This window comes from Letharia columbiana (genome assembly GCF_014066305.1).
Source record: "Letharia columbiana isolate WasteWater2 chromosome Unknown Sc0000096_s0, whole genome shotgun sequence".
NCBI lineage: Eukaryota > Fungi > Ascomycota > Lecanoromycetes > Lecanorales > Parmeliaceae > Letharia > Letharia columbiana.
In genome coordinates, this window is record NW_023501139.1 from 13,487 (window position 1) to 40,464 (window position 26,978).

Below are 26,978 nucleotides of genomic sequence, written 5' to 3' on the forward strand. Positions count from 1 at the left end.
TTCCCTTCGTCCACACCCTGTATTTTGTCACCTTCCCCATTGGGCAAGGGCGCTTTCACATGGGCGGTGCGCAAGCAGGATATCTCTGGCGAATCGGAACTTTAGCCGGAATTATGTACTTGCCTCGGTACGGTATATATAGATGTACGGTACCTAACAAGGGGTGGCCCGCAGAAAATAACTTTGCCGCCGGGAGATTCATATGCAGAGCATACCTCCGATTTCGGGTACCTGCAGAAGGGGCAGGTAAGCCTTTGTCTCCCTTGCGATTGCTATCGATCACCTCGGTATACCGGTATCAGTATCGCTGCACAGACACGGAGTAGTCATTGATCCCCACCTCGGAGCAACGCCCCCACAGACAGCAGATCAGGAGATGATTGGGGCGGCATACCGACTCAGCAAAGGGGAGAACTCAGAGGCGCAGCAAGGCCGCCACTCGGTCACAAGAATCCCACGTCCTGCATCCTGCATCCTTCATCCTCGCTGAGTGCTCCGCGTTGTTGTTTTCTTTCGATGCTTGATCAAATGCGGTGATGGCCGACATTTGATTAACATTAGCAGAACCAACATTCGTAGGTAGATTGGCAGGTCACGCGAGGAAAATAAAAAATAGCTGAATGTTTTCGCAATGCTTTGGAAATCAGTCTCATGTAGATGGCAAAGTGGTCTGAGTGCTGGGAAACACGACCTCTCAAATATCCCGCAGCGTGTGCCTTTGATCTGTCATGATTCATTCCAACTTGGTGCCTCCACCAAACGCCGATGACTTCTGAATTGTTCATCTTAGACCCTTGCGCTCGCAGCTTCACCTTCCTGGTCTCGTAACCCAAAAAGCGAGAGCATTACAACACCTTAAAACTTCAGCGGTTGATTCAGATCCACCTGCGAGCCAACGGAGAGTTGGGGTATCTGTTTGTATTTCCCCAGCAACAATTGCCTCGTATTTTGCAAAACCTGCAAGACCAGGTTAGTATCCACTCAGACCTATACCACAACGATGCACATACCTCGACATAACTCTGGCCCGGCCTCGAGTAAAGCGTCTCCAACAACGCCCAACTCATAGCTCCCACATGGCTTCCCGCAATATTTGCATCTGCACTCGTCTGATCGTCTCTACATCCACTGAACATGAACACACTCCTTCCCTCATGCGCCCAATCCTCCTGGAAATGCTCTTCCCCCAATCCCTCCTCCTGATGTTCACCCCTATGCTTCAGCCCCGAGAAGAAAGATTGTGCACCGGCGAACAAAGCTTTCGCGTCGTTGATTTTACTAGCCGAGAAGCCACCCTGTAAGAGACCTTGGGCGTGAGCCAACAGGCTGATGCCTTCCTTGACGCTGTCGACTAGGGTGACGTTGCCGTCGGAGTCTGTGCGGTAGACGAAGGGAAGTTCGATGGCGGAGCCTGAGTGGCAGCAGTCAAATACTACGAAAAGACTGCTGGTGGGATGAAGCTTCGACACAAGATGTCGGTGTAGGGTATCGCTGTCCAATTGCCCTTTCGTCTGATAGTCGACAGGGACAATCGTATCATCGTATCCACTTTCTCGGTCGCCATCTGGATCTCTGACCTGGCCACCGTGGCCAGAGTAATGTAGAAAGCATTGTGTATTTGGCTCACTGACGAGCCAGTCCATTGCGGCCAGGATGTTGTGGCCTGAGGCGTAGAAGGGGCCCTGGCGGTCGTCGGTGAGGATGACCATACTGCGCTCATCGGTGGGGTAGCCGCGGGAGATGAGGAATTGGGACTATGAAGGTCTCAGCATATCATGGTTGGGAGGTGCGTGGTGGTCCGAAGTACCATGTTGCGGACATCTTGCCGGCAGCCTCGAAGGGCGCTTTGCTGGCCCTCGTAGTTGATGCCGATGAGGAGGGATTTTCGGTGGGTGGTACGAGGACCATAATTGTTCTGGTAGCCTTGGGGATTGTATTGTGACATCTTGCTCAATGCTCTTGTTGTTGCGAAATGTGGAAGAGTATCTAGGTAGGATAATGATCAGCTCACAGCCCTCTGCCTTCTTTGGTTATAGCGCCACCAGATTGCTAGCGTGGGTCTGTAGGGCTGATCAAGCATGGCGGGACAATGTAAAGGTCACCAGAATGCCAAGACTTGCTAGGGCTACAGTCACAGCAACCAAATCCTGTGTCCACACGGTAACGAAGTTTGAAATGCTACGTATCAAATGGTAGAATGCCGTTGAAATCGGGCTCATGGTAGTACTAGAAAGGGTGTTGGAAAGGATAGTAGACGCAAAAAGCATCGTTTTCAACAGCAGTTGGTGTAATTAGCCTTGGCAAATCTTGATTCCGGTGACTTTTGTCTTGTCGCCCACTGGTGGAGCCATAGTTCAAGTGCTTTCCAAGACAAATTATTCTCGCATGCTGGACGCTAGATGCTTGCGCTGTATATCTCTTTTATATCTCTACAATATCATGTGCCTCAGGACAGAGATGGTTTTAGTCGGTGAGAAAAAGACCGCATGAGCCTTGATGTAGGATGAATTTTGAGCCAAGGGCAAGGAAGTTGTCACATCATAGCGAATATCTTGCGGTTGGATGCAAGCATCTTTTCTTGAATCAATACCGGTCATGATCTCTTACTCAAACTGTCTCGCGTCTCCTCTCTTTCGAAAGTAATCACTCGGGGTCCCCTTCTCGAATGTTCCCCTGGCATTCAACATGCAGTCAGCTCGGTCATCCTGCATGAATCCTTCCACAGAACAGCCCTACATCAACTCCAACATGTCGATAGTACGGAGGAGGGTAAGCATCGCTTTGCAAAGCGAGATCATCTTCTAGTCTCTTTGATCTACTAAACATGGCATCCAACACCTTCGACATCGACGCCCTGCTCAAGATCTACGGCGCCAGCCCCGACTACCGTCCCCAATTCGAACACCGTGTTAACATAGTCAAGTCATGGAACATCCTTCCCGGCTCTCGTGTCCTTGAAATCGGTCCAGGCCAAGGCGACTGCACCATCGTACTCGCAACAGCAGTGGGTGAGAGCGGACACGTCGACGCTGTGGATCCTGCTCCTTTGAGCTACGGTACGCCTATTCTTCCTGAGCCTCGCACGTAAAATATCTTCTTTCCCTTCCATAACATCTCACCTTCCCACTCAGGCTCCCCCATCACAATCGGCCAATCCCAAGCCCAGCTCTCCGCCTCCCACCTCGGTCCCCGCATCAGCTGGATCGAAGACTCCCCGGACCACCACCTCTCCACCAACCCAACCCCATACACCCACGTCATCCTCTTCCACTCCCTCTGGTACTTCTCCTCCCCCTCCACCTTCCCCTCCCTCCTGCGCCTCCTCCCCGCCCACACGACCCCAGCCGCGAGCCTCTGCCTCGCCGAATACGCCCTCCGCGCCCCGTCGCTAGCCTCGGTCCCGCACGTGCTCGCGGCCCTCACTTCGAGCAGGCTTCAGGCCGAAAGGGGGAGCGAGGAGAGGAATGTGAGGAATATCAGCGGCCCGGAGTGGATCAAGGATGCGGCGGGGAGGGAGGGCTGGGCTGTCAAGGATGAGAAGGTGGTGGTGCCGCCGAAGGGGCTGCAGGATGGGAGGTGGGAGGTTTTGGGCATACTGAGTCAAGGGTTCGAGAGGGAAGTGCAGGAGGTGGTGAAGCGGCATGAAGGTCTGGGAGGGGTTTTGACGGGTATGAAAGAGGCTGTGGTGGGAGCTTTGGAGGCGGTGGAGGGTGGGGTCAAGGGCGTGGAGACGATGAGCGTTTGGGTTGGGAAGCTGGATAAGGGACAGGGGTTGTAGGGTGTTGAATGAGTGTTTGCCCGTGGAAAAGTTTTACCCTTCTTGCATTCCCAGGCCGTCTGGCAAGTCTTTACATGTCACTTCTTTGCTGTGCTTACATCCGTTCGCTTCGTACAATGGCCGCCCTACTGCTACTAAAGAAAACGGCTGCTGAAAGACTTTCAGACCTGTCATTTCTTCATCCTCACTACATCATTCGCTGCCATGTCTGGCACTTCGACACATCACCTCCCCGCTGCGCTTGCACCCACTCACACTGTATGCTAGCCGCGCCGTCATGAGCCAACAGAGTCGCATTCACACCCGCCGGCAACGCATTCAACCCAGTCGCATTCCCCACCCCATCTCTCCTCTCCATCCCCCCACCCCCATCCATGCCCCTCGGACTGTTGTCCAAAAGGAGACACCGCGCGTGCCTTTCGCCTCGTTTTGCGTCGCTGGAACGGGTTGATGGATGGCACGGTTGGGGATATTGAGAAATAAGCCCGGCCCCCTTGGGACGACCGGATGGGGTCCTGCACGCAGAAGTCCGCGAGGGTCTCAAAGGCTGCGGTGAGCTGGGCCCGGGTTAGGGTCCACGGAGACGGGGGAGGATATGACTAGGGTGCAGGTGTCTAGAGCGCGGGGCACGGTAAGCTGGTGCGATGATGGACGAGTGGGAGGAGCGGTGGAGGTGCGGTGTCTCGGCGCGATCGGCAGGGTTTGCTCAGAGCTTGACTACTGTGCTGTGGTCTAGATACTTCCCGCAGATGATGTTACTTACTCGAAGAAAAGAACTTCGTCGTCCCCGGATGCAGGACGACGTTCTGGCCTGCACTCCCCAAGCCCTGCCATTCCAACTGATCGCAATCAGCGACGGAAGGAGCTCCGAGGCTCCCGTCGCACTCATAGCTCATGTCACTGATCTCGGAATCCGTACCCACATCATCCCAAAAGGTTAGCGTACCGCCTCGCTCCATATGTTGCGCACGGCTGTCCAGGTCGAGTGCAATTGTAGCGAAATAGTTTACCAACCCTTCGTCCTGAAAAGATATACCACGCGTAGCTGCGAAGTTTGAGATGAGAGCGGCTGTCTTTGGATCCGTGTCGCCGGGTATCATTCGCTTGCCTTGCCCCGTGACTGACACGTTGATGAAGGCGCCATCGCGAAGGTCTTTTTTTTGCGCGGTGAGTAGGAATATTTCATATGACGGAATGGTATCTGAGAGGGTTCACGTACAAGCGGCTAAATCAGAACGTTCGAGTGGACTTCCAACCATGTTGGTCACTGAAACCCAGCCATCAGTGATAAAACCACCGATGCCACCTCCTCCGACTACGCATTTGTCGATGATGTAGCCTGCCATGCCACGAACGTGGTTGGGTACGATGCGAAGGAAATTAGGTGCACTGAACTCTGGCCCAGCGGCTTCTACGGAGATGGTACACGTTCCTACGTCTTGAAGTCATTCCGCGGATGGCATCGTGGGGTTTGCTTGACGCAGTGTGCCAACCTTGCGTGAAGGATATGGGTACCGTGACCGCACCGCTTGCTTCCGAGCCTGGATACCCTCCCCCTAGGTAGTAAGGGACCGCGATCATCCCTTCCTGCAGGTTCTCTTCTGAGCCCTGATAGCAATCCGGCGCTGCGATTCGAGAACCCATGACTCGAGTGAAGTCACACTCAGCCCAGTCCGGAGCCACGGGGCGGACGATGGGTAGTGGCAGCGTCTGGAGACTGAGCATGATTAATGGCGAATGACTGCGACGGGGACTGGATACCCTGCAGAGGACTGTGAAAAGCTGCGGAGATTAAAGGTCCGACAGTGCCAGGAAGAGAATCGTGCTGATGTCCGAGGGAACTTCACCGCTGAAGCGTCGGGAAGCCTTTGGTCTTCGTGACGATGCACCATGATATATATGAAGCGTCCACACTAGTGTCACGCTCAGACATTCGTTTGTGGCTTTCCCGAGATTTTTGAATCGATGAGGAAGCGTTGACTGATGTTGAGAAATGCATCTTTCATCTTGCTAATTCAATAGGTACCAGTACTCTTGACCCTTGTACTGCCTCACGTTGATAGTATGTCTATACTTATGCTCAGTATTTGGCACACATTTGCAGAATTCCAATTCCTCAGCACAATCTGAGGAGGCAAAAATGCAAGCACAGGCAGGATGAAAAAATAAGAAGCACCGCAACACCATTGTACCAGCGCCATCAGGAATCGAACCTAATACGAAGAAAATATCTCCGCCAAACAGGATGAAGACAATGTTCACCAGTTGTTTTTTTGGACAGCAATGGCTCCTTATGTCGACTCCGCTATTCTCAATCTAGACGTGCCAAGCCGGACCTTCGGACAATTGACAGTCCGGGTGATATACTATTTAGCATTTCCATCCAGCACATCAAGTTGTCCAATATCCTTCACCATTTACGTCGCTTCACATTCCAGTGAAACCTGCCCAACAACATGCCTCGCCCACCTATCTCCTTTGGTCGCATCTGCTTAACCGTCTCCGCCGTCGTCACATCCATCGGTACCTACGCTGCAGATTGGAGCGAATCTCACCTCCTGAACCCACGCTGGCCTCCTCATGCCAAATTTCACAATGGCCAGACCATGTCGTTCGGTCTTGCTTTAGGCATCTTGACCCTATATTATACCTGGCGCCCTACAGCTCAGCCCAAGGACTCGTTGAGAACCGCGGCTATCTTGGCTAGTCTGTACTATGTTACTGGGCTCAGTGGGATTCTCTATCCTGGGGCTCTCGGGGTTGATCCGGAGTTTGGCGAAGGCTTTCCTCAATTCTGGTTGTTCACGGCGTTCACTGGGCTGCCGTGGTTGGGGTATCTGCTTGAGTCGAGGAGGTTGAGGAGATAGACGCTGTGTGAATTCTGCCGTGAGACCGACCAATGCTTAGACAAACCTTTGTTCGCTGATCGGTCGCGGATATCTACAGGCATAGGCTACGTGATTTTGTAGCTGCGGGCTTGTAGCACGGGTTGCATCAGCTACACTGAGTCCTCGCTTCGTAGCACATATGTCTCACCCACAAGTCGTCCCCTCCTCCTCCTCCTCCTCCTCCTCCTCCTCCTCCTCCTCCTCCTCCTCCTTCCCTTCTCTTTCTTTTTCTTCTCCTTCCCTTCTCCACGAACCCCCCCAACTCCTCACTACGAGACTCATCAACTTACTCTCAAGCCTCAGCGATCCTGACTGGCATTGACGTCCCATTCCCTGAACCAACTTCCTCAAGCAGGCCTGTACGATCAGGAGGACCCGGAGGCAATGTAAATCCGATGACAACGACTTTCCACCCAACCCCATGCCCAATTGGCGCGAATCCCCCGCAACCGCCATGATCCTGACAAACCTCCAGTATCTCAGTTGCCAAAGCTCTAGCCTGCTCAAACGAGAAGTCATCGATGGTATAAGAATCTCCCGAAGCAATCTGCACTGCGCAGGTACTCTGTGTTTGGTGGATGGCGTATGGAGGCTTAGACGGTAGCTTTGGGTATCGGCCTTCCATGAAATCTTGGATGAGGCGATAGTTGGGAAATGTACGGAAGTGGTTGAGTGTAGGACGGCAGCCGTCGACGTCTGTGGCTTTACGGTCTACGCCAGACGAGAAACACTCGATGGCGCCTATGGGTGGTGGTGGTAGCGGCGGAGCTGTCGTACTGTTTGTTGGTACCGAAATCTGATGGACGTCACCAGATACAGTCCGTGGATAGATCTTCTGCGCCTCTCCAAGATCCTGTGCTTGAGGGTACGCCGATACCGCTAAGCCCCAATTAAATAGTATTGCAATCGTAACGAAGCTCTGGAGAGCCATGGCGCTTCAACAGGCCGGAAACACGGTTCACGGAAATGCAACAAAGCGACGAAGGTAAACCATGGACGTCACAAAATACTTTTCGGTCAAGCCAAAGCTGTCGTCATCATAGACGAGTACGGTGAGAATTGGGCAAGTCAACGACAGCGATGGTTCGTTCGAACCTCCAAAAGTGGATGAAAGGGTACGAGTATCCCTCTTTGGGCGTGAGAGGATGAAGATGCTCAGATCACGCGTCCGTGGTGAGAGACTCTGCGCACATATAGCCATGGCTCGCGAATCGCATGTCATAGAGGCGCCAACCGATTCGTCTTGCTTAAAGGTTTACATGCGCAGGCGCTTGAGGTCTTTTAGACTTTAGTACCCAGTCCGTAAGAATGACCGGCTTCGGTACCGTGGTTGCCAATCAGGACCCGACATTACTACACCATGTCTGCATTCGACACATCGTACCCCGAGACAGCGACCTCAAACGCCATATCCTATCCAAGGCTATCATCCAGCTATCGTTTACGGCCTATGGGCGGCGTACTGTTGATCCCGTGCACCAGATCTGCTACCAAGATCGCCAATTACGTTCCTCACAGCTACCTCAATCCAAAAGAAACATTCTTGGAGAATCCCCAGATAATCGAATTGCCAACGATCTTGATCTCCTCCGCAAGATCATGCGCATCCTTCCGTGAACGAACCACTTCTCACCACAACTTCCCACTGACATCCTAAGCCACCGAGAAGCCGTGTCCGAGCACTCAAGCCATGGATGATAACTGCAATTAACCACGGCTCCTTTCCAGCAGACACGCCCTCTCCTGTGCCTTTGCTGAGGTGCGTTAGCCTTTACTGCACTTCGCAATATCGTTCGCGTGATGCAATCCCAACCAGCTTGCCTGGCGTTAGCAACAACAACTCACAACACCAACCAGAACGAAAAACGGCAAGTTGCCTGCGGCCAGCTTTAACCACGAATGCCTTAAGCAGTGATGATGAGTCCGAACGCACGCTTGAAGTCATACCCATCAGACTCCACTCTGAACCCCAGCGGAAGACCCCAACCCAATCGAACCCTATGCTATCACGGCCACGTTGTACACGGTCTCGACCAACGCTACCCCTGCTCCCCTCCGTGCGAACATGCTTTCTTTCACCATCATCTCTTTATTCATTCATTCAATCCGTCGACCGCGGTATGCATGTCCCGTGGCCCAAGGGAGCGAGTATGTATGTATGTATGTACGTCAGCCGCGTGAAGAGATCGCGTGATGGGTGCATGCTCACATGCGGTCCTGCTTCCTCCCTTTCTGCCTGATCGACTGACTGATGCGTTGCGTGTGCTATTGGGGAAGTAAACGTCGTTCAGATGGAAAGGGTGCATCGTGGCTAAAGGGGGACATGCATTCGCTTATTCACTCGCGCGCTTCGGTGTCTGTGTACGCGGGTGTAGAGGAGCGAGTTGTGGGGCTGTGGTGGTCGCTTGCTTGCTGTTGGGTTTAGTATGGGGCTGGTGTTGTGTTGTGTGATGTTCTGTCTCGCTGGTTGGGTGGGTGGGTGGTTGGTAGGTAGGAGAAAGAATGGGTGGTCTGGTTTGGGGAGCATGTTGGAAGGGAAATCGCTCGCTTGCATTGATGGATAAGTTGTCGCTCTCACTCGTTGCCCTCGTTTGCTGGCTTGCTTGTTGGCTTTTGTGTGATGTAGGATACGTCTACCTGAAACTCATATATTCAATTCAATCCAAGTCAATCAAATATCCAGAAGATACACTCCCGGCCCATGTCTACACATCTAACAGGATCTGCTATCCCAAATATCCTGCTTTCTCCCCCCCCCTCCCTCCTTTCTTTCTCGCCGTCTTCTAGCTCGTGTTCAATTCAGTAAAAAGCAAACAGGCAAATCAAGCTCGTGGTCCACGCATAGATGATGTTTTTCCTGCACCGTCCGCTCGAAGGAGCTGGTGGTTGGAACTTTGCGCCAGGCAGGAGAAACGACCTAGTATCGACCGCTCCCTCCCCCTCTCTCTGAAACTCGCTCATCCACGCCTTACCCCTATCCGTTCGCTCAGTCGTGGGTCTGGTGCCGCGGACCGTCGTCATTCATTTCTTGCGCTCGAGACGCTGACTCGAGGACCGTGAGTCGATGCAGCCCTCGTGGAAACCGGCGTCTTGGCGTTAGTTCGTCTGGTTCCTTCTGGATTTTTGCCGAGCTCGACGGTGGCCGCAGTGTGCGATGTATTCGGCTTCGGGATCCGGCCGCTTTGAGAGCGCTTGCTTGTCGGAGTCGGATTCTCGGGGCTTTTCTGCTTCTGCAGCGGGTTCTGCTTCTGCTTCTGCTTCTGCTCTTCCGGCGCTGTTGCTCCATGAGTCTGTTCCGGCGACTGAATTTCTGCGTCAGAGTCTGTGGGATCGTTGTCCCGGTCGTCCAAGGCGCCCGGCTCAAGCTCTTCGGTCTCCTCACATTCCTGCATCTCCGCCCCCTTTGCCTTCTCGAATACCTGCTCCAATCCCTCAATGTATTCGATGGTTTTGTAAACGACATCCGAGTCGTTCCCAAGACACACCACTTCCTCCTCCAGCTCCAAGTGCGCAAACGTCAACGCTTCCTCGAAATTTCCCCGGCCCCGGAGATAGTCCGCTGCGTCGCGGTACGGCGTCATCAGCTCCCCATGCAATTTTTCCTCCTTGATAAGTTCTATCAGTTGCAAGACCGGCATTAGAGGGTCTTGCAGTCCGTAGACCAGCAGCGCCTCGTTCAGCATGGACTGAAACATGATGATCTGGTCGTTGAGAGCCTTCATGACGAGACGGCGCGACTCGCTCGCTTTTCCGGAGGCGGTTTCGGTCTGACATGCCGGGCAACCGCAGTAGAAATTGTAGATGCGTAGCTCGGATTGGCGCTGGTCTCGTGTGCAGAAGGCGCGTCCGTAGCAGATTGTCATCTCTTCGCCTTTTGGAATGTCGGTCATGCTGTGCAGGACTATCTCATCGCGCTTTTCGCTCCAGGAGTAGTAGATGTTGGGGAGGCAAGAGTGGTTGAATCGTGTCGCGGTTAAGAACATGGCGGCCGCGGACCCAATGTTGAAGCAATTGGCCTCGAAAATACACATGACGTCGATCATGTTAGTATTGTCCGAGCGATTGGGGCAGTGCAACTGCATATACTGTTGTCGTCTTGCAAAGGGCATGCGCTCAAATTCTTCGAGGACTGTTCGAGCATTGTATGGCTTGGTGACAACGAAGAATGGCTTATCGACTAGAACGCGTTCTCCTTTGACGACGTGTCGAGCAGCGAAAACACCCTGGCCTTTTCCCGGCGATTCTTTGATTAAATAGGGGCAGATTGGGACCGGAGACTGGTAGGGTTGCATTGATTCCCCGCCATCCATGAGCATGGCGTCTGTGACGGCCGGGCTAGCTGCAGTCTCCTCCAATGGCAGCTGACAGTCATATCCTGCGGCGAGCCAGATGTTGACGATGGCGTCCATATCAAGCACTTCAGATTCTGGGAAATTGACAGATCCATCGTTCATGGCCTGGGGAGAAACCTCTGACGAAAGTATACCCCATAGGATTGCAGGGCCGGCAAATGGCCTTTCTGCAGTCTCGTTGGGTTGGGCGATTTCCGGTTCTTCCTGGAATGCCAGGCCCGTGGTTGCGGCATCCAGTGAGCCATTTTCAGCTTCATTTGCCTCGCCGCATTCAGAATCTCCCTTGCACTCTGAGATCAGGATACCCCAGAGAATGGCCGGGTTGAGAAGCATTTGACCTTCCTATAATCCCTCGGCTTTAGACGTGTTGAAAGCCATGGCAGGGTTTGACCTACCATGGCGCCAATCCTTTCCCGCTGCTGCTTAGAGTAGATCTTCGGATGCGGTAATCTTCTCTATAGCAGATAAATGCAGACAACGCAACAATTCAAGCCGTGCGACAGTGGACAATCTAGAAGCCCAATGCTCAGGCTTGGATTTGCTGAACGGCGAAGACAGTGCTAGCCGGATATAGATCAATGATAGCGATACCACACTGAGGCAGACTCTGTCGCAGTTTGACGGTATCAGAGCTGTCGAAATGGGCAGGTTGTCCGAGGTCTTGTAGCTGCAGAAGCTGTATCCACTGAGAACACAGAAGTGATCGACGGAGAAGTGATGACCGACTAAGAAGGTTTAAGAGAATGGTGATGGAGAGAGTGAACACGGGAGAGTGCTCGTGAGATCGACAAAGAGAAAAAGTGATCAGAGAGAAGGGTGTCGGAGAGGAGTAGTCAAAAGTAGTCAAGTGGCCGATGGAGAAGAGAAGAAGATTGAGAGGTTGGCTGTAGTCCTTCAGGTCAAGTTTGTATCTGTTAGAGAAGCTTCAGTTGTTTCTTCCCAGCAGATATCTCACAGGCAAACCCGTCCATGGCAAGTGCAGATCCAAGCATGGACCTTCAATCGCAAAGCCTCGTAAGCACCATACTCTCACTCTGCAGAGCGACGACATCATGGAGAGTGACAAAGCCTGCTAGGACATTCATCACTTTCCAGAGGTTGAAGAGTCGTAGTCCCGAAGAAGATTAGCGGCGGTACTGGTACAGTGATTGAGGGGCAGATTCTGACCAACTGTGACTCTGTCTCAAAAGCGACCTGTCTCGCAAATTCTGTACTTTCTGGCGTACCGGTAGACGGAACGTCTCAATAGAGAATGTCATATACAGGATTCTAGTCGTTTTTAGAAACTTTAAACTTGCTGATAACTCACTCGCAGATACAGTTCATTGGGTTCTTGACGAGTGGCCCGGCCCGTTGCTAAAGACTCTGAGTGGTCAGTGGCAGAGCTAAACGTCCGTTTGAAAACCCTCACGCTTTGCGTACGATCCGTACAATCGGCAAAACAGATCTCGTATTCAGGCTGGGTCAGGGGTAGACCCTCTGCCAGGAGCCCCCGCTGGGATTCTAGGGGTTTAGAATTCAGTATCAACTATATACAGCTATTGGCGATTGTCGTATAACACGGTTCATTCTTCAACGGTACAGCCCACTGGCCGAGAAGGCGATATTGGTCAATGGGCTGTATCATTGGCCAAAGGGGACTTCCTTGTGAGTGGGCTACAACAGATCGGCTCGAAAGGTAGGAGACATCTGTGCTATCGAAAGTCTTGAGTTCTTCTCAAGCATTTCCAGCAACAGCCTCTTCAGCGGGATCCTGATGCATCTTCTCCTTCGTCTCTTGATCTTGTCCCGGGTCCTGACCCTCGTCTATCTTCTCTGCCTGGGATCCTGTTTGCATTTTACGTATCTGTTCTTCCTCTTCAGCGCGATCCCTCGTGTCCACCGTGCCGTTGTACTCCTTGTCCATCCTCTCCATCAACTCCTGACCTGGCAAAAGCACGGCCCGATCAATCGCCATCGGCAATCCTCTGTGGCGGCCCCTGAGCATCACGATGATCAATATGAGCTTACTCACAGTATGCCATGCGCCACAGAAAGAGTACGTGTCATATGGAACCCCCGTGCTCTCACCGACGTTACCGAATGCGGAGACGGTGTCGAAGAAGACGGCGTACAGGTCGAAGCCCGGGGATGGGATTGAAAGTGCGTCGCGCTCCACGATACAGATAAGGAAGAAGCTGATGAAGACCCACCATGCGTCTGAGGTGAGTTGTCTTTGCAAGTGCGTCTGAAGAAATCAGCCGATACTACTTGATAAAACAAACAGCAACGACGCTTACTCCAATGTACGAGCGCTCCGACGCGATTTCATCATCCGCTTTCCCCGGTACCTGCACCCCAAGCGATCTTTCTTCGTATATATTGGTCGATCGGATCGACATGATGATTGGAAGTCCTGATATGTACATTGCACCAGTGTACAATACCAACAAGGCAGGGGCAATCTCGCTGAAGTTGATAATGTACATGCCAGCTGTGCGCACGCCTGATGCTTGGAATAGCCCACAGATCGTTCGATTTCCGGGCGGTAGGCTTGTAATTGTGGGGTAATCAATCTGGAGAAGAATCCAGAAGATCCAAAGTAGGAGATGGAGCGAAATTTGAACGGCGGTGAGATACCATGTGTTGATGGACGGGAAGAGGAGAATAAAGCAGCGACGTGGATGCTGGAGCAGGAACGTGAGACTGTGGTGTAACTTTGAGTGCGTAGGGACGATTTTGGCCGTTGTCCATATTGTGAGTCGCAGGAAGCTGGGGAACAAGGTATTTCCTGCCACTGTTTCACCACCAATAACGATCAACGCGAGATAGAACCCTTGGAACGCTAATATGGTGTCAGCACCTGAAGCTACGAACAACAATCTTTGACCTACGGATCATGCTTTGATTGAGCAAGTCAAGCCCACAGTTGCTGTAGGCGGAGACGACCAAAAATGAAGGCCCACCTGGCCAGAAATCAGCAACTTCGTGAGCCTTCCTCGTTTTCCAGGTTGCCACTTGCCAGCCAGGGCTAAGGTTGCCGGGTTGTTGATATCGAACGATATCTGCAACGCTATCCTTGTAACTCCATGGAACCATTATCGCCAAGGCCAATGCAAGCCAAAAGATGGTGTAGACAGGCAACAGCCACATAAGGACACCTAACGCTCGGTACTCCACACCACCAAGCTCTTGAGCCTCGCGTTCACTGAGGGAGTGGAAGCGACCCTACTCACTGTTAGGTCTAGATTGTACACTGAGGTGCAAGATCGTACTTTTCGGTCGAACGATGGCTTGAATGAAAGGTGGTGGTGCGGTCGTTCTCGGATCGGACGGGCTGGAGCTGTGAACTTGTGAACTTCGAAGTGAACTTCCTACTGATCTCCCACTCCCATGGGTACGGAAGTCCACCATGACCGATCTCGTGGTGGCTTCTGCGCTTCTGAGTCGTGCTGGTCTGTGATGGGTGCGTGCCACCACCTCGAGGTCGTTTTTGGATGCCAGAAGAAGTGGAATGACTAGCACCGGTGGTCAAAGATGCCACTTTGCCGCTCTCCTCTCTACCAATCCCATCGACGATCTCCCTTGCAGCCTTGGAGTGTTGGAGAAAGTGCTTCATATGCTTCCGGAAAAAGTGCCGCCTTAGCCAGGTTGTAGCGTGAGCAGTGATGGTCACGTTGCCGAGTAGAACAAGAAGAAAGAGGATGGACTGCTGGAAGCCCGTTATGTCGCTCAGATTGACCGTGGACAAACCTGTGGCAGTCATGGCACTTGTACAAAGGAAGATGGCGTCGATGTAGCGAAGCTTGAAGAGGGCTTCGGCATCGCCACTGTTACCGTTGACGCCGCTACCGTACATGATGACAGACGAGAGGATTATGGTCAGGACGAAGTAGATGACGTGCACGCGATAGAAATTCGTTTGGAAGCAGCCACGTCGGCTCAAATAGGGTATCATGGCCCTGACGCGATCCATGATGGCGATAGTGGATTGAGAGTACGAGGAAGGCAGCAACTTGGAGCAATTGGGGAAAACAGGCTATCAGAAGAGAAGGGAAAAGAGAAAATTGACAGATGTGCTGATGCCGGTGAAGGCATCCCTTTGGCCAAGACCAAGGTCCCAGGGGATGCGCACATGGCGACATCATCGTGGTCGCAAATCATATGCGTCATGTCGAGAGGCATCTAGATAAGGTATGTACAGACCGAAGAGATACGAATGAATGCAATGCAATGCAATGCAATACCAAGAGAGGAAGGAGAAGGGAAAAAAAGGATATGACGTCAAGACATACTTATCGTGTGCTCAAACAAAACGATGCAACTTTGATGGGAAAGAGGTTCCCTCGTTCCCCTTCCACATGGCATGGCATGGCATTCATGATGCGGGAAGCCCGTGTATGTTGGACCCGAGCATCTGCGTACCCAATATGCACCTAGGCTGCATAAGGCTCATGCATGGCAACGTTCGGGTGCGGGGCTCCAGGCTTAAAGACTCCCTCAACTCTACGGCTTAGTGTTGTCGGTGGAGATTTAGTTCGTAACAGGTTCGATTCCTATTGGCGCTGGTACAATGGTGTTGCGGTGTTTCTTATTTTCTGGCAGCGCCAATACTGCAGTGTTGTCGTTATATCATCTTCTCCGAAATCAAGATCGTGGGTTTCAATCCCGGTTATATTTTGATCTGGCTTGGGTGCAGTAGCGGGAGTGATCATCCTTGCCGTGTGGGGGTACGCGTCTATAGTTGCTGTCAAGGTTAGAGGTATCTAATTCGCAATCGGTTCGATTCCTATTGGCGCTGGTACAATGGTGTTGCGGTGTTTCAGCACATATTTTCTAAGAGGCTTCCCTCCCGCATGGGCACCCAGGATGCGGGAGGCCCGTGTACTCGGGCCTCTGCGTAATACAATGGTACAACACTACAAGGTTATGCACCTAGGCTTCTTGAGGCTTGAGGCTAAAGATCCCCTAAACCCTAAGGCTTATGATCGTGGGGGCGATACACTCGTGTGGCTACTATTGATGATGTAGTCTTTCTTAGCATCTGGCAAAAAATGCTCCACCAATTGAGTTATCATTCAATTCACTGAAGGGTTCTCGGTGAGGGCTCCATGACCGGGAGAGAGTATTTTAGGTTACGCTCGAGGGTGGTTCCTCAGTCAAAGAGGCGTACGGCCTAAACTACTCTAAGGGCGGTTCTATTGGGTGAGGATTTCAGGTCCACGGAATGTGGCCTCGGTGGTATTCTCATGTGGTGGGACAGGCTCCCCTAACTCCTCTTGTAAAACAATAAAAACAACTTCAAATCTTAGAGGGTTCCATGACCGATATGGACTGGTGGGTACTTCCCCTGTGAGAAGGTCCTTCTCGTTTCAGTCCGCCAGGTCACATCATCTCCTCGGGCTTGTTTTTCTTTTTCTTCTTCCTTTTCTTTTTTTTGGTTTTGGGAATCATTCCTGTATGCAATCTAAAGCCATGACGATCATGATAACAACATGATCATGGGCCTGGTCCGCTACACAGCGGTCTTCGCCACCCTTTCGGCGTACAACCTATCGGACTCAGTCTCCTAGCATGGAGAGTATACCCAGTCATCCTCGTAGACCTCAAATCAATAGACATCATCGTAACGTTCGACATCTAACCCTCCTCGTATTCCTAGAAGCTATTGTTTCCTCCGCTCTGTTTTCCTTCCGTTCTTCGTAATCATCCTCTAAGAAATCGTAGATTAGTTCTTTCCTTGTATCTATAGCCAGCCGACTAGTGACGTGCAGCTCATTGCGTATGTGGTTCGCTGTCATATTATCCCGCCGGACTATCAAGAGTCTCGGCGTGAGAACTCTGCACAGAGGCGTGAATTCTGAAGAGAGAAATGGGCGTGGCGACAATAATAACGTTTGTGTAGCGAAGCTCTGGCACTTCTGTCTCGCTCGTGAGACATGTCGTTAAGATATCTTCAAGATTTACTTTTCCGGAATCTCTGTGCTCAGCAGTATGTACCATCAAATCTTACCATGGACACATATCTTCGTAAAATACGTACCACAGCTACGTTTCCATCGAATCAGGTATCAATCCATATACGCATTCCCACCGCACTTTTCAGGCAAAATCCTTTCTTACCTGGGGAGGAAAAAATACACACGCAACGACCCTGATCACATTTACCAAAATCATCGTTCTCGACAAATCGCAGCAGCAACCGAAGGATCAAGCCTCAGCATTGCGTACAGGAACCGCGCGGGACTTTTACCATCCGACTCACCCACCGAAAGAAGACGAGCACACACACACAGACGCAAATTCGCAAACAGATTCGAAACCGCCGTGACGTAGTGGCACGTAGCTGATAGGAGGGCAAATCCAACCAACCAAGCAACCACGCACGCACGCAAAGACGAACAGACACAGTACAGTACAGAACAAATAAAAGCATAAAAACATGATCGTAAAACCTCACAGAAACCCCACAGAAACCTCACAGAAACAACAAACCAACAAACAAACAAACCAACCAACCAACCAACCAACCCCAAAAAACCCCCAAAACCCCCCCCAATACTCACTCACTCACCCTACCACCCTACCACCCCGGCCCCCGCAGCCCCATCTCCCTCGACCGATACCACCGCCCATCCGCCAGCACCAGCACCCACCACTCCCCGTGCCGGTCCTGCCTCGTGCCGCCGAACCGGGCTCCTTTTTTCGCCTTCGCGGCGGCGTTTTTTGGCCTTGTGCTTGTGCTTGTGCTTGTGCTTGTCTTTTTGTTGGTGTTGGTGTTGTTGTTGGTGGTTGGGTGGTTGTGGGTGGGACTGTGGGTGAGAGGGAGATGTCAGCGTGTGTGTATAAGGGATTCCATTCGTGCTTTTTGGTTTCTTTTCCGTCTGTGTGTGTGTGTGTGTAGTGGGTACGTTGAGGAATAGGTAGGTAGGCAACGAAAAGGGCCAAAACAACTCTACTACTCACCCGCACCTCCACACCCTCCACCTCCACCATCCCCACCCCTATAATCCCCCTTCTCCGCCGCCGGAAAAACCCCGTACCCATTCTTCTTCTTCTTCTTCTTCCCCCCCCCCTTCCCCTTCTCCTTCCGCCAGGGCTTCTCCTTCCGTCTTTTTTCTTCCTTTCGCAGCCGCGGCCACCCCCTCCCCCCACCGCCCCAATCTCACTCAACGGCTTGAACCGGAACGGGGCCCTCGGTCCCGGTTCCGGCACGGGCTCCTCCCTCCGCGCGGGCTCCTCCCTCCGCGCCCCGGCGTAGACGGGGTTGGCGGCGAGGATGCGGCCGTAGCGGCCGGCGAATTCTTCTTCGGGGTGGGGCGGGACGGGGCCGGGCGGCGGGGGAGGGGCGCGAGGGAGGGGTAGGGGAGGAAGGTGGGGGGCGGGGTTTTGGGGGATGGGTCTGGAGATTTTGCGGGGGGGTTTGGAGGGCGAGGAGCCCATTTTTTTTTTTTTTTTTTCTGTTGGGGGGTTGGTGGTGGTGGTGGTTGGGGGGTGGTGGGGTGTGGGTTTGCTGGATGCTGTGGGTGTGGAGGGCTTTGGGGTGTGTGATTTTGATGGAGAGGTTTTTGATTGAGACGGATGGGAGGCCGTGAGGTGCTCTTCACTCGAAAAACGTTTTGCCATCGTGCGTTGTTGTTTGTACCTTTTGATGCGACTTTGTCGAGATTCCCTTGTCCTGTTGGCCGTGAGGGATGATGCTGGCTTTGATGATGGAAATGCGCTTTGTCATACCCTATTCGACGACTTCAATGCTGACTTAGTAGATAAAGAAATACCATCTGAGCTATTTTGTCCAATGCTGACCTAGTAGATAAAGAAATACCGTCTGAGCTATTTTGAAAGAGGACTGAAAGGCGCGACATAGGAAATGGTTTGATGAAAAGAGTAACTCTGTCTAGAAGTTTGAGACAAAAGCTATGTATAGTGGGTATCAACACTGATTGAGAAGAAAGTGTGGTTGTTATATAAATCATGAATTTCCTCATTAGTACATTATCCGTCCATGCTGTCCTTTTCGTTTTCAACACCGACTTCACCATTCTCAATGCCAGCCCCACCCTTCTCAACCTCACCAGCTTGCTTCTTCGGAGGCTTGATACTCTTCCATTCGATGCAAAGAGCGCCAATGATGGATAAGCATGCCATTGCCAGAGACACGGTGAACGTCTTTGTCAGAGCTCCATTGTAAGCCACAAGCACTCCATGAAGATTGGATGGGTCAACAACATGTCTTAAGTCGGTAGCACCCGTGTTGACAACGACAGCAGGACTGATGCCAGCGACACTCTTCAATCCGTTGACGAGTTGATTGGTGAAGACGCTTTGTCCAACCGAGACGAAGATGGCACCGCCCAGTTGTTGGCAGAACATGACAAGGGCGATACCGATGGGAGCATCCTTCCTAGAAAGAACCGCCTGCGCAGCCAAAGAAGCCTGTTGCATGCCCAGACCTAAGCCAAAGCCGAATATGACCTGGTATCCAATCCATTTCGGATGCAGAGTATCTGGTGTCCATGTGGTAAGCAGACCGGCGCCAATGGACATGATAATACTGTTGGCAATCATGAACGGCGAATAGTATCCAACCTTGGTGACGAGGATGCCAGCAGAGATACTCGAGACGACGACGGCGAGTACCAAGGGAATGGTGTCAATGCCGGACTTGATGGCGCTAACATCCTTGATAGCTTGGAACCAGATTGGGAGGTAGTAGATCAGGGTCATCATTGCTGAACCGACACAAAGTTGCGACCACATACCAGCGGCTATACTCCGTTGTGTGACGATGCGTGGAGGGACGGTGGCGGTCTCTCCTTTCCAGATCTGTACGCCGATGAAGACTGATATGCAAAGGACGAAGAGAATTAATAGGGCAATGATACGTCCATTGCCCCACGCGTAGGTTGATCCACCCCATTCCAGAGCTAGTAGAAGACAAACGATACCCGCGACGAAGAAGACGGTTCCTATAGGGTCAAGCTGGAGGACCTGCTGCCTCCACGGCGTGCCAGCTTTCTTGGCTTTTGGTATATGCAGGATGAGAATCAGAATGATGATGGCGGCACCGCCGATGGGAAGATTGATGTAGAAGCACCATCTCCAAGACACTTTTGTTGTGAAGACACCGCCCAACAGAGGACCGATGACGGAGGAAAGACCAAAGATTGCACCCATGAATCCTTGTAGAATCGGTCGTTTATGAAGGGGCACGAGGTTCATGATGATGACGATCGCTCCGGAAAAGATGCCCGAGGAGCCACTGCCAGCTACTGCGCGACCGATGATGAATGCAATGGAATTGGGAGCAGCGCCACAGATTGCCGACCCGACTTCAAAGACGCCGATGGCGCAGATGAAGACCCACTTGGGGTTGTAGAAAGTGTAGACCCGACCCATGAGGAGTTGGAAGGAGCATGCCGTGAGCATGTAGGCGCTGGCGTACCATCCAACGTCGTTGAGGGAGTGGAATTCATCGGTGATGGTGGGAATAGCGGTTGCGATGATGGTGCGGTCCTATTGTCTGATTAGGCAAGACTTGGTAGAGGCGCACTGAGTGAGGGGTCTCATACCAGGGCAACGAGGAAGAAGGCCAGGTAGAGGGCGATGACAGTGGGGATGAGCTTCTTGCGGCTGGGGTATTCTGGTTCCGCCTCTGACTGGTTCGTCTTTGCGTGAGTGAGTTCTTCCGCCGCCTCGACCCGTGACTCTTGTATGTTTTCAGCCATAGTCTCTTCATTTCCGGGAGGTGGTATGGAAGAGTCATCGGATTCGGTGTCGAGCGTCTTTCCCATTTCCATCTGGCCCTTCTCTTCAGCCATGCTCAGGTATGTCGGATGTGAATGAGGAAGGGAGAGGCTGAAGCGGGTTTTGTTTGTTGACTCTGATCAGGTAGGAGAGAGGATTCAGATGGGATTCGGAGGAGTCGAGGGGTAGCAGGTAGGTTGGAGCGAGTTGATACGGGGATGAATGTAATTGAGTGCGAGGCATGAGGAAGCGGAAGGCGAGCAGGTCTAAATAATAAATATGTTGACATGGGATTGGAAGATGATTCTACACCGTGTAAAGGAGTAATGTGTAGTATATAGTGAAATGGAAGGAAGGATCGGTCTTCGCATTGCGGACTCGTCATCTCCGTGACCGTACGTTTTTGGGTAATATGAGTGGATGAAATAATTATGCGAAGAGGAGGAAGCCGTACCATCACCTCGCACTTTCGGTACGGAGCTATGCCAAAGTCCGCAACCTCGCAACCTTTCCTTTTGAAGAGTGCCAAGACATCACTAGCAGGGAAGTGAAGCAAGGTTTGCGAGGTCGACTTGCTCAATATTTAAAGTACTTTATGTACTTTACTTTAGAGTAGTGTATTGTGTCAAGGTTCGGTGTCCAAAAGTATAATATATTTCCGACTTCACATATCCGCGAAGTAGTATTGTTGGATAATGTAAAGCTCTGCTAAAAGACGAGCTGAAATGTCTCACACTGAATTTCTGAAAGCAACTTATCACTCACAATCTGAACAACAACGCCGAGACATTTTGAAGCCTTGAAGCAAAGAATATTCACAAAGTCGGCAATGTAGGTATTTGACACCGACCCCTCGTGCATTAGTCTGCATTATCCGCACGATCTACGGACTAAGCTTTCTGCCCCACCTAAAGTTATTAAGAGAAGCAGCTACCTCAGCCCGATTTCACGTTTACACTCACACCTCACTCAGCAGTCGTTACTACCCTATACCATTGGATCTAGCTTATCATAGGGGTTAATTAGCTTGCTATACTACGAAAGCGGTTCTATTAGTACTTGCAGAAGGCTTCCTTAGCTATTTACTACGATGCTATTTAGTTTATAATATATATTCTTACTAGAGATATCATTTTTCAGAGATTTATTTTACTATAACTTTACTTACTATCTTGCTTATATATAGCTTTATAATACTTTATTAATCGGAAGCTTTATCTTATTTATATAAAAATAGTTAATAGATGTAACTTTCTTATAGACTTTTATAGCTAGTCTATATATAGTATAGCTTAACCTAATAAGATAAATATTCTACTATTATAGACTTTTATAGATTCTATATTCTTTACTACTTATATAGTAGAACTATTTTATTTAATTAAAGGTCTTATCTAGATAGTAATCGTAGCCTTATAAAGTAATTATTATTATTATATATTCGTTTAAAGTCTTTTATAGCCGTTTATTAACTAATTAATAATTTATTCTCTAAATTACTTATTTTACCTTAGTAAAGAGCTTGGAAAGCCTCTTTTATTATTACTATTTATCTTTATTAAACTAGTCTTATTTTAGTAATAATCTTCTATTAAATCTTATTAAGTCTATAGTAAGTATAATCTATAAGTTAATTAATCCTCGATTTATTTATAGTAATTACTTCTTTAATAATAAAGTATTTGCTACTTAATAGCTAAAATACTTTTATATTATAATATTTAATTATAAATATATATTAAAGTAATATCTCGAATAACTTAATTTACTTTCTTATAAACGACGCTAATAACTAAGCTAATACGACTTCTAACGCTATTTATCTTCTTAATAAGTTAACTTTATCTTAATAGACTATTATTAACTTTATAAGCTTATTCTATATACAATTTTAATCTCTTATCGAGTTTTATAGCGGAGTATAAGATTAGTTACTATAGTTACTAGAGTAGCCTATTATATCTAAATAGCTTATCTTATCTAAGTAGTCTATTATATTAGAGTAATCTATCGTACTATAGCTATTAGAGCTATTATAGTAGTCTACTCTATAAATACTAGAGTAGCCTGTTATATTAGAGAAGTCTGTTATATTAGAGAAGCCTGTTATATTAGAGAAGCCTATCGTATTAGAGAAGCCTATCCTATAGCTATTAGAGCCTACTTTAGAGCTATTAAAGTAGTTTACCCTAGAGCTATTAGAGTAGTCTATGCTAGTTATATTATAGTTAGCTTTATTAATACTAGAATAGTCTACCCTATAGCTATTAGAGTCTACTTTAGAGCTATTAAAGCAGCCTATCTTATAAGTACTAGAGTAGCCTATGCTAGTTATATCATAGTCAGTTCCATTAGTATTAGAGCAGCTACTCCACAGCTACCAGAGCCTGCTCTAAAGCTATCAGAGTAGCCTATATTATAGCTACCAGAGTAGCCCGTCGTAACAAAATTAACCCCATTTAAAAGAAGAGCACCCCCCTCCTTCATTACCAAAACCTACTTTTTTACTACCACAACCTACTTTTTATCTAATAAAACACCCCCCCCCCCAACCAAACAAAACAACATACTAAATACAACAAACACCCCCCCAATAAGTAATTAAAAAACACACCTTACTTATTAAATCATTTTTTTATTCTATTTTATTATTTATGGTGGTTTGATGGTATTATAATAAAAAAAAAAAATAAAATAAATTTTTTAAAATTTTTTCTTTTTTGTTTTTTTATTTTTTATATTTTTATTTATATTAATAATTATTTTAAAATAATATATTTTTTATTTTTTTTTTTTTTACCTTTTTTTTATTTATTTTTTTAATATTTTAATAATTTTTTATTATTCGGTGGATTTGCTTTGTTATTTTTAAAAAGGTTAAATTTATTAAAAATTTTTATATTTAATAAATTTTTTATATAAAAAAAACTATTTAAAATAAAAAAAAAAAAAAAAAAAATTTTCCTAAATTTTTTAAAATTTACTTAACTTAATAAAAAATTAATAAAAAAAATTTAATAAAATAAAATTAAAACATTTTCCGCATTAGTCTGCATTATCCGCACGATCTACGGACTAAGCTTTCTGCCCCACCTAAAGTTATTAAGAGACGATAAAGTAGTAGCGAGGAATAAGGTAAGTAAGATAAAGACAAGAAAACCTAGCGAGTAGGATGTAAGTCAATTGGCTAATTATCCATTCAACGTATTCGCTACAAAATAGTCGCCTGTAGGCTCGCTAGCACCAGGGAGTTCACCTCGCGGGGGGGGGCCGCTAGGGCGGCATTAGTCTAAGGTAGACGGGGGACCGTGGGAGGGGGACTGTCCCGAGTCAAGCTGTAAGCGAGCCAGAGGAACCCAAATGGCAAAACCCTCGTCAATCGTACTTTAGATCTCGATCCTTGGGACATCGCAGCTTCGAGTTTCTATAAACGAGACCACTGGCGTTTAAGAAAGCAACAGACGTCGCTCCATGCCAACGCACTTTTAAGAAGGGCATTGCTAAATGGATATGGTGAATAGTGGGAAGCTATGGAAGCCTGGCTAGAAGTAGGGCTCAATACCTTCATGGGCATCAAGCGCAAGGAGATGAGAACCGTTGAATAGGAGAGGTTCAAGAATATCCTTTGGCGGATAAGAAATCTGATCTTGGGTGCTTTCGTTGTCCAGTGCAATGGGCTTCACACTTTACCAGTGCCACTTTCCAAGCCATTCCCCCCTCGGGATCTGCATTCGTCTCGCAATGCAATGTATACGCACAGAGAGAACAGGGGCCCAGCAACCAAAGGAGATATACTGACAAGATCCTCGACCTGCAGTATTCGCCACGACAGCATCATTCGCGGCCGGACCAACCGCAGAGAAACCGACACAATACGGGCTCTCAAAGTAAACCTTGCAAGTCTGATGGTTGAAAAATCGAAACACGTTGACAACGAGATGGACAAAGTGATGCGTGAGATCGTGCCAAGACCTGCAAGCGGACACGTTCCGCGAATCGGTTCCCCTTGGTCTATCTATCCAGACGGTGCCGCCCGCGATGGTCAAGTCGTCGGGTTCGTCGATGTCGATCATGTTCCCAGGTCCTTCTCAGGCGTGATGGAAATTGAAAAAAGTGACACCGGCCAAGTCGAGGGTCCAGCCGCCGGAGAAGAGCCAGAGGACTGTATCATCGCTTGGGGATAGATTCGCGTCTGCGTCAAGGACATGGGTGGGACCGAGATGGTAGCTCTAGATCCCAGGGGCTACTTTGAGGAGGGTTGAGGCAAGATTCACGGTTCTGTGCATGGTCGTCCGGGAGACGACGTCGGAGCAACTGATCGTGTTGCCGGACGGAGTGTATATGGTCGCCCTAGTCTCAGTGGCCCCTCTAGGGGAAGGGCATTAGAAGTTCGGCCCGGAAAAAGGGTTTTCCGACCCACCACTACCACCAACCCTTCCGAATAGGTCTAGTACTGAGCTTGGCCGCCCCGCCAGGGACTGGTCTTGAATCAGTCAGACTGGAGTGGAAATGTGGTCGTTATTCTTACTGGGAGGCTGGCTGATCTATCGGGGTGAGTACGTATAGAGATGGTTGAGGTGTCTGCAATTGCCAAAGTAGCGGACTTTTGATTGACTGCAACAGCTCGACCTTGTGATGCATCGTTGACTGTATTTGCCCCATTGGATGTGGATACTACGACTTTTAAGACCGAGGAGCCAGATCTACTAGTACTGATTCAGTCAGGCTCGTAGCTGTCATCATCCGAGTTGCTGGTAGTTGGAGCAGCGAGGGCCGTGAGCGAGCAAGATCACATTGGCAAAGAGTGCCCGTATTGATTCTGTGATCCTGTACCGGACACCCTTCAAGACCAGTGGAAAAAAATGAAATTGTCATGTTAACACAACACCAGTGGAAAGGGAGAAAGGAACGTCTTGGGAGTGTGCCCAGAGAGCAGAAGATATTCTGACTGACCCGAAAGAAAGGAATTGCAAGCCCGGCACCTCGGGGAAAATCAAAGCAGAAAGGGACAAAGGGTCTTTAATGGATAATTCCATGTTTAAAAACACGGGATATCAGAGCAAAGGGGCATCATAATGAGATAACCTACCACATACGTACTAAATGAGATCCACGAGGGTTTGCCGCCGACTCGAACCTCGGACCGGAATCCATATACGCGCTCCTACCAGTACCAGGGTTAGGCTCCATTCAAGGCTATACATCACCTCAGTGCGCATCGTCCTTGGTACCGTAGGACAAGTCGTCCGTCGAGCGGGAGTGAGCTGGTTCGATTCGCTTTTCCTTTCTTCTTCTGGTTCACACGAAGAGATGGAGTCCCCAATCCCGACAGAGCCAACACGATCGCGAGCGTCATTCTTCGGCGAGCTGGTAGATGTTACATCTCCTGGCATTTTGGGAAGACGAGGTTCGAAGGTATCCAGGACAGACACCTCGAGTCGGTATAGCGCTTCGCCGCGTCGTCGTGACGAGGTGGATCGGCGGAAAGATTTTGGGGTTGTGCCTTGGAAGAGGGGTTCGAAGGGGTCCTTCGGCGTGCGTGGTGCCTGCTGGGCTTGGATTCCCTTGGCGTAGGAGGTATAGGCTGGGTATCTAGCTTGTCGGGATGTGGTATCGGGTTGGTGGATCCGGCGTCTTTGTGTGAGGCTTTGAGACTGGTGTTGAACAGATCGTCCGCTGGGGAGTATTTCAGCGTCACTGTAGCTACTCTCTTTTCTCCATCCCCGCTTATGCGTGAGCTCGCTCGCACAGTTTGGAGTATGCCATTGTCCAAAATCGAACTTCCATTTCCAACCACCGATATCCGTCAAAGCACCCCCGAGATCCTCGTCCCACGCCTCTCAAAAGCAGGCTTGTACCACGCCTCTAAAATGCCCCCCCCATCAATCTATGCCAGGCCGACAATCCTAAAGTGTTGAAAAAACGTCGCACTCTAACCCGGCGTGATCAGAGGGGCTGAACTGGACATCCGCGACTTCGACAGCGGTCCGGACGATCGATGCTCGTTGGTAAAACATGGCAGTTGGACGAACCGCGTGATGACGACTCATACCTTCCTCCGTCAGCCTCTAGACATTGTTTCTTGGGTCAGCTGATGAGGAGTCGGGCCGGTTTCCGGAGCTGCGGACTGGGGTGCAGTGGAGGGGCCGGGCTTTGCGATGGTGTTTCTGGCTCCTGGATGGAGTTTGATGGGTAGGGAGTGTTTGGACGCCTGGAATGTGAATGGTTTTCTCT

The 26,978-nt window shown here is 49.8% G+C and overlaps 12 protein-coding genes across 12 annotated transcripts; 3 read left to right on the top strand and 9 right to left on the bottom strand.

Annotated features, from left to right (window-relative positions):
* Positions 1-855: 855 nt before the first annotated feature.
* HO173_012788 (uncharacterized protein) lies at positions 856-1,945 on the bottom strand (the record flags this gene model as incomplete). The annotated part of the gene is made up of 3 exons (XM_037314622.1): positions 856-957; positions 1,011-1,754; positions 1,808-1,945. The coding sequence occupies 3 exons, from the start codon at positions 1,943-1,945 to the stop codon at positions 856-858; spliced, it is 984 nt and encodes a 327-aa protein (XP_037158479.1).
* Positions 1,946-2,824: 879 nt separating this feature from the next.
* Positions 2,825-3,778, top strand: HO173_012789 (uncharacterized protein; the record flags this gene model as incomplete). Its single annotated transcript, XM_037314623.1, has 2 exons — positions 2,825-3,056; positions 3,132-3,778. The coding sequence occupies 2 exons, from the start codon at positions 2,825-2,827 to the stop codon at positions 3,776-3,778; spliced, it is 879 nt and encodes a 292-aa protein (XP_037158480.1).
* A 540-nt stretch (positions 3,779-4,318) lies between these two features.
* Positions 4,319-4,878, bottom strand: HO173_012790 (uncharacterized protein; the record flags this gene model as incomplete). Its single annotated transcript, XM_037314624.1, has 2 exons — positions 4,319-4,377; positions 4,542-4,878. The coding sequence occupies 2 exons, from the start codon at positions 4,876-4,878 to the stop codon at positions 4,319-4,321; spliced, it is 396 nt and encodes a 131-aa protein (XP_037158481.1).
* A 111-nt stretch (positions 4,879-4,989) lies between these two features.
* HO173_012791 (uncharacterized protein) lies at positions 4,990-5,503 on the bottom strand (the record flags this gene model as incomplete). Its single annotated transcript, XM_037314625.1, has 2 exons — positions 4,990-5,210; positions 5,272-5,503. 2 exons carry the CDS (start codon positions 5,501-5,503, stop codon positions 4,990-4,992), a joined length of 453 nt encoding a protein of 150 aa, XP_037158482.1.
* A 731-nt stretch (positions 5,504-6,234) lies between these two features.
* HO173_012792 (uncharacterized protein) lies at positions 6,235-6,645 on the top strand (the record flags this gene model as incomplete). Its single annotated transcript, XM_037314626.1, has 1 exon — positions 6,235-6,645. One exon carries the CDS (start codon positions 6,235-6,237, stop codon positions 6,643-6,645), a length of 411 nt encoding a protein of 136 aa, XP_037158483.1.
* Positions 6,646-6,958: 313 nt separating this feature from the next.
* On the bottom strand, positions 6,959-7,597 carry HO173_012793 (uncharacterized protein; the record flags this gene model as incomplete). The annotated part of the gene is made up of 1 exon (XM_037314627.1): positions 6,959-7,597. The coding sequence occupies one exon, from the start codon at positions 7,595-7,597 to the stop codon at positions 6,959-6,961; it is 639 nt and encodes a 212-aa protein (XP_037158484.1).
* Positions 7,598-9,683: 2,086 nt separating this feature from the next.
* HO173_012794 (uncharacterized protein) lies at positions 9,684-11,416 on the bottom strand (the record flags this gene model as incomplete). The annotated part of the gene is made up of 2 exons (XM_037314628.1): positions 9,684-11,360; positions 11,414-11,416. 2 exons carry the CDS (start codon positions 11,414-11,416, stop codon positions 9,684-9,686), a joined length of 1,680 nt encoding a protein of 559 aa, XP_037158485.1.
* A 1,319-nt stretch (positions 11,417-12,735) lies between these two features.
* On the bottom strand, positions 12,736-13,399 carry HO173_012795 (uncharacterized protein; the record flags this gene model as incomplete). Its single annotated transcript, XM_037314629.1, has 2 exons — positions 12,736-13,245; positions 13,298-13,399. 2 exons carry the CDS (start codon positions 13,397-13,399, stop codon positions 12,736-12,738), a joined length of 612 nt encoding a protein of 203 aa, XP_037158486.1.
* Positions 13,400-13,568: 169 nt separating this feature from the next.
* Positions 13,569-13,751, bottom strand: HO173_012796 (uncharacterized protein; the record flags this gene model as incomplete). The annotated part of the gene is made up of 1 exon (XM_037314630.1): positions 13,569-13,751. The coding sequence occupies one exon, from the start codon at positions 13,749-13,751 to the stop codon at positions 13,569-13,571; it is 183 nt and encodes a 60-aa protein (XP_037158487.1).
* A 407-nt stretch (positions 13,752-14,158) lies between these two features.
* Positions 14,159-14,973, bottom strand: HO173_012797 (uncharacterized protein; the record flags this gene model as incomplete). The annotated part of the gene is made up of 2 exons (XM_037314631.1): positions 14,159-14,225; positions 14,273-14,973. The coding sequence occupies 2 exons, from the start codon at positions 14,971-14,973 to the stop codon at positions 14,159-14,161; spliced, it is 768 nt and encodes a 255-aa protein (XP_037158488.1).
* Positions 14,974-18,992: 4,019 nt separating this feature from the next.
* Positions 18,993-20,818, bottom strand: HO173_012798 (uncharacterized protein; the record flags this gene model as incomplete). The annotated part of the gene is made up of 2 exons (XM_037314632.1): positions 18,993-20,513; positions 20,570-20,818. The coding sequence occupies 2 exons, from the start codon at positions 20,816-20,818 to the stop codon at positions 18,993-18,995; spliced, it is 1,770 nt and encodes a 589-aa protein (XP_037158489.1).
* A 3,672-nt stretch (positions 20,819-24,490) lies between these two features.
* On the top strand, positions 24,491-24,928 carry HO173_012799 (uncharacterized protein; the record flags this gene model as incomplete). Its single annotated transcript, XM_037314633.1, has 1 exon — positions 24,491-24,928. The coding sequence occupies one exon, from the start codon at positions 24,491-24,493 to the stop codon at positions 24,926-24,928; it is 438 nt and encodes a 145-aa protein (XP_037158490.1).
* Between the last annotated feature and the right edge of the window lie 2,050 nt (positions 24,929-26,978).